General features: G+C 41.8%; 1 protein-coding gene across 6 annotated transcripts in view; it reads right to left on the bottom strand.

The window, feature by feature from the left end:
• Positions 1 to 351: 351 nt before the first annotated feature.
• Positions 352 to 6,136, bottom strand: part of Fam71d (family with sequence similarity 71 member D) — a 59,953-nt gene continuing 54,168 nt past the window's right edge. For 2 of the 6 annotated variants that reach the window (XM_023701836.1, XM_023701830.1), the window contains one exon: positions 352 to 574. In XM_023701836.1, the coding sequence (XP_023557604.1) occupies positions 571 to 574 (4 nt within the window). In that variant the 3' untranslated portion in view covers positions 352 to 570. Of the gene's footprint in view, positions 575 to 3,609; positions 4,782 to 6,136 lie in introns of those variants that run through there. The other 4 variants (XM_023701827.1, XM_023701838.1, XM_023701833.1 and 1 more) reach the window with 3 other exon arrangements.

Raw genomic sequence — 6,136 nt, forward strand, 5'->3', positions numbered from 1 at the left:
AGAAGGCCAGTCTCCCTATGTACATAAATACAAAAATCCTCAGTAAGATACTGGCAAACAGAATACAGCAAATCATCTAAAAGATTATACCCCATGACCAGGGGGATTCAGGGATGCCAGGATGGCTCAATGTACACAAACCCCTTTGAGTATGACGCTTACTGGTGCAGTGGACACTCTCTTAGCCTCAGGCGTTCAGCCAGGGCATCAAGCTGCAAGGAATGTGACCCCACAGGGTCCAGAGCTAAGCAACACAGACGAATATTCAAGAAAAGTGAAAGTATGTAGCAAATTTGTTTAATGACTCCAAAGAAATGAAACCTTATGAAACATTATAAAAATTTTACCAATTGAATATCTTAGTGCTGCACATCTCTCTTGATTCCTTTAAAGCTGATATCCACACGGAAAATAATTCAGATTTTTAAAAAACAGATTAACATGCATTGGAATTCTTAATGTATTAGTAGCATCATTTATTTCTGCCATGCGAAAGCTACTGCTTGATTTTCTCCTTGCAGTGATCCGTCTTTCCTGAGCGGGGCTTACTTTTAGCTTAGCAGTCTGCATTTATCTGACAAAACAAAACAAAATGATGAAGTCAGTTCATTTAATTGAAAGGTCTGAAATACAGAATATATATTTTTAAATACAAAATTTTAAAATATTACTCTTAAGTATAAGCCAAGAACTAATACAAGTAAAAAGCGATTGAAAAAAATTGCAATTATAATATAGTTTTTCTTTATAATATAAACATTAGACCATTTTGGACATATTTATTATTCCTTTGGGTGTTGCTGAATGTACAGGACGTGCTTTTATCACTGAACTACATCTCCAGGCCTCTGTTTTTTAAATCTCAAGGTTGAAGTGATACCAAAAATGCCCTGGTCAGGGGCGTGGCTCAGTGGAAGGGTGCTTGCCTAGCAGGCCCAGGGCCCTGGCTTCTCTCCCCAGAATTGCCAAAGAAATAAAAGCATCAAAACTTAGCTTCTTAATATTTTTGTATTTATTTATTTATTTGGTGGAACCGGCAATTGAACTCAGGCCCTTGCGCTTGCCAGGCAAATGCTTATTCTACTGAACTATCTCCCTGGCCCCTCATATTTTTGTTTTTGGAAAACATTCCTACTCAAGAACTTGATTCAAGTTTGATTTCAGTTTGGATTCAGTGTCTTGGATTCAGCATCCAGTGCCTTTATCTGAGCTAATGCATCCTTTTTTTTTTCTTTCTTTCTTTTTTGAGTGAGACTCTAATTCACTAAATCACTCAGATTGGGCTGACGTTTTGACCCTTCTGTCTCAGCCTCATGTCTCAGAGTGCTGAGATTATGTGTATGCTATCATGTTGGATTCCATTCAAGTAGTTAAGACTATTGTTTTTATTCTTTAAAATTTCTATAACTATCACTGAATGATTTATAGATCCTTCATCTGTGCTGAACTGAGTTCTACAGTTTAGCCATGAGATTTACATGTACCCTAATACTCTCAAAAAGCCTACATGTTATTTTACCTGTAATGAGATAAAGCGTCTCACATTGTTTCATTTGCAATAATATGAAGTATTTATTGTATTTATTAGTAAGAAACTTTGTTTTATTATTTTAAAAAATCTACTTTTCCCATATCTCAGTGACTCAGAGTTGATTTGGAGCTACTTCTTCAATTTCAGAAGTCAGATTTTGAGTATGACAAATAGATCATAATTTGTCATTCTTTGTAGCTCTCTCAATGAAGCCCTAGTATTTGAAATTTCATCATTATACAGTATATCAACCAAAAAACAAAAAGTAAAACATTGATTTGATTTTTAAAGACTTTTTGTACAAATTTAGATTATACTGAGATGGAAAGGTGTGGGATTCTCCCCCTAGGTGGATGGAGGAGCCTACCTGGTTCCCTAGGGGCCACCTCTGTACTGTTCACCACCACAGAACAAGTTGAAGATACTATGAAGGGTGGCTGGGTATGGTGCCACACACCTGTAATCCTAGCTTTTGGGAGGCTGAGGCAGGGGAATTACCATGAGTCAGCCTGGGCTACATAGTGAGTTCAAGACCAGCATGCACTACATAGTAAGACCCTGCCTCAAAAAAAAAAAGAAGTGACAAAAGATGATATGGTGGTGCATGCCTGTAATCCCAGTACTCTGGATGGCTGAGGCAGGAGGATCACAAGATTGAGGCCATTCTGGGCAACTTAGTGACTCTGTTGCAACATAAATAATAAAAATAATAATTACATATATAGATGCAAAGGCCTGGGTTCAATCTCCAGTACAATACATACATATACTCACCCAAGTGACAAAGAACAGACACAGGCTAAGGAATATATGTAAAGGCCAAGGGCCGGGGAGATGGCTCAGTGGAATAAGCACTTCCCTGGCAAGTGCAAGGGTCTGAGTTCAATCCCTGGTTCCACCCCCCAAAAAAGAAAAAAAAATAAATAAAGGCCAAGTGATCATTTTTTACAGATATTTATTGTTCTTTGGCCACACTGTTCTCCTTTGCTGCATCAAGCATAACAGGTAGAGCCCTGTTAAATAAAGTAAATGCTCAACTGCTAAACTGGCTTCAGCAGCAAAGTGTCAGGAAGGTGGGTGGAAGTGTGGACACCTCTTGTCCCATCACCAGAACCGTAAGAAGGGCACGTGGCTCCTGCCGTGGGCATTCCGAGTCCACCAATCTTTCCTTCAGCTCTGTGCACAATACTCAAACCCTGAGTGCTTTACACATACGTGCACACTCAGACACACACAGAAACATGCACACACAATGTGAGCTGTGATGGGAGGGACAGAGAAACAAACAGCAAAAGCACAATGATTGAAGGCGGCTGCTTTCCTCTTTCTCCGGCCCTGGGTGTCAAGATGTTGGCATAGATGAGTTTTATTCTTCGCACCTCACTGCACATACGGTGTTTCAAAGTAGTATAGAAGGTCATGGGACCTACGTGACGTTGTGCAGGTTGTGTATTGTATTTAAGCAATGTGACCTGCGCACCCCACACCATGCAGCACATAAGCTGCACAGCTGTGACAGCCCAAGGAGTCTCCAAAAATACTCGTGCAACTTTGGCATGAAAGACAGAGGTCCTGGCTGCAGCGGTGAGGCTAAGAAGTGGTTGGGAAACACCATGGGGAGAGAGGAAGGAAGTGTTAGTCTGAGAATGAGAGGAGTCGAGGCAGTAGCCAGGGCGTGATTCTCTCCCTGTGCCTGTCCAGGAGTGCCTCCTTGGGCAGGTGTGACTTGTGACCCATTGCAGACCCTAGGACAGAAATCACAACAAATCCTTCTCCTTTAATACTGTGTTCTACCTCTTTGGTAGCGCATTAGAAATATTGAGTCAACTAATGAACAATTTCTAATTGTGTCTTACCTATTATTAAATCTGTAAAGGGGCATTTATTATTATTATTATTATCATCATCATCATCATCATCATCATCATCATCATCATCATCAGAGACCAGCTTTCACCATATGTACCCCAGGCTGGCCATGAACCCATGGCAATCCTCCTGCCTCAGCCTCCCAAACACTGGCATTACAGGCATATGCCACCTTGCCCGGTGTGAGGCTTACAATTTTTAAAATCCACTTACCCTTACGTTGTCTTACATGTCTTTCCACTGATTTTTTTTTTTTTTTTTTGTCTTTTCCTGTTTTCCTTTCCTTTCCTCACATTCTTTCCCCTGAGAAAGGAGGAGACAGATGAGGCAGAAGGTTCAGGAAATAGAAGAGAATTTTATATGAGCAGAGAGGAGGGCAAAAGGGGAAAGGAGAGGATGAAGTGAGGTCGGTAGGGGCAGGGAGAGAGGAAATGAGAAAGAGAGCGGGGCGCAAAGAGGAAAGAAAAAGGCACAGGACAAAGAACTTAATTTGGGTCTTAAATTCAAATTATGTTCCAACTACGTCATCAAAAACATTTTTATCTTTTCCAGCAGCACTCACTGTTAGTTAACAAACTTATTTCCTTTCAGGGGCCTCCCTCTCTTTCTTTTTAGCCTCAGTTTCATAAACAGAGAGTGAACCTGGCTGCTTAGGAGTCTAAGGAATTTGATTTATAATATTTAAGAGGAAAGTGGAAAAGAAAGGTAAGGGCAAGAAGCAAATGCTCAACATTTCAGAAGTAATTTTCTCCCCCGCCAAATCTTTATCCTTTTTGTACCATTTCTTTTCATCTTGGAAAAACACGATAGTATCATAGATCAGCCTATCCCTTGTGCTCCCTATGAGGAAGTAGAAAAAATAAGGAGAATAAAGCCTCGAGAGGTAAGAAATTAAAAGTCAAAAAAGATAGATGAACTCAGATTTAGAGAGAGAAGCTCAGGCTGGGACCTGCCAGGGGTTCACTGGCTGGCCATAAAAACTGTTTGAAGTGCCACGATTCCAGAACCTTCCACAGAAAGAGGATATAATTCAAGCTGCTGAGAGGTGAAATAAACACATTTATAGTTCAGGCTCCCAACTAGCACAGCCCAGGACCTGGGTGAATGCTGATCCGAGGAGCTTAAGGTGCCAGGAATTTGTTTTTTATCAGCTGGGGAGCAGTTTGGCTTCTACCTTTGGAATTACAGACTCATTTTTAGTCTATGCTTAGATTAAATTTAATGAGATGAGGGGTTAAGGCTTGGCTAATCTTTGTTTTTCAGTGTGTGAAGAGCATTATGGGTTAATAAGAGTGCGTGAGAGGGGTGAATGTGATTCAGAGGAGGGTGAAGTGGGGGAAAGAAATGCTAATCAAGGGGAAAACTGAAAAACTATTCAAGCCTAAGGACAAAAAATAAAGGAAAGACATGGGAGAGAAAAGTAGAAACAAGAAAGTACATGAAAGAAAACAAACAGAGAAAACAGTTAATACTTCGCAGGAAACTGCCAATTTTGTATATTGTACTACCCTTGTGGCCTACCGCACCCGAAGTAGGACTTCGCTGCTACTTGGCCGTATCTCCTTCCTGGCTTCCAGAGCCCTATTTCCAGCTGCTATTTAGCTCTACCAAGATGGGCACTCAGGACCACAAGACAGTCAGCTCCTAACTGCCACAAAGGCCCTGTGACAACCGGTCACATCCTCCTTGCCCGGTGCCCCGCCCTGTGCCCACATGTTTTACTTGAGGAATCTGAGGTGGAGCAGAGGAGGTGAAACGCTCACGTAATGGAGGAAGTGCACTTCGAACACAAACCCTGGGCTGGTGCTTTCAGCTTCAGTGTTCAATAGCTGAATTCCTCACTGTTCCCTTCCAAAGTTCCTCCCATTCCTTTTCCCAGGATGTTCCATGGACCTGTGCCTCCTACTCGTGTTGTCTCCCAAACTCTTATTCCCAGTTTCTTTCCTTGTCTCTAAAAGTGGGCTATCAATTACTCGTCCACTCTATGATCGTGTCCTTCATTCCATCTATTTGTTTGTTGTTTGTTTATGACAGGGTCTCACTACATAGTTCAGGCTGGCCTTGAACTCACAATGTAACCCAGGCTGGCCTTGTACCCATGGCGATCCTCTTGCCTCAGCCTCCTGATTGCTGAGATTATGGGGTGTGTGCCACCAACCCTCCTCCTTCTTTCTGTTCCAACTGCTTACTTGGCTCATGACTTTGGCCTTCTCTGCCTGGCCTATTACCCAGCTTCTTAAGGGTCTCTGGACGTGTAGCCCCCTCTCTCTTTTGGTAGAGATTATGGTCAGCACATCTCCCTAACACATGACACTACTTTTTTCTTTTTCCTATCTCTCAGTAGCTCCTCCTTAGCTTCCCAACGCTGCATCCAGATTTCTAAATGAGATTTGAATTTTCCATAATCTGGTTCCTGCCTTGCCTTCCCAGGGCCTCCACTACAGCTCCTGACCTGAACCGTCATTGTCTGATCTGACTCACAGACTCTCCTTTCCCAAGACATCCTCTGTTTTCTAAATCAAATCTGTTGTCCCTTTACAGCCTTTCTTGATTTCCCTTCCTAGGCTAAAGTGCTCCCCACTTTTCTCTTAAAGCTTAATCATTTATGTTAGTAAGTAACAATAACTTATGTGGTTAAATGACATAGTGATTTATGATATTTGTGCATATGTCTTAAGGCCAGGTAACATATCTCTGTCTGTCTGTCTGTCTGTCTGTCTGTCTGTCTGTCTGTCT

The sequence above is a fragment of the Octodon degus genome, unplaced genomic scaffold (assembly GCF_000260255.1).
Source record: "Octodon degus isolate 3935 unplaced genomic scaffold, OctDeg1.0 scaffold00007, whole genome shotgun sequence".
NCBI lineage: Eukaryota > Metazoa > Chordata > Mammalia > Rodentia > Octodontidae > Octodon > Octodon degus.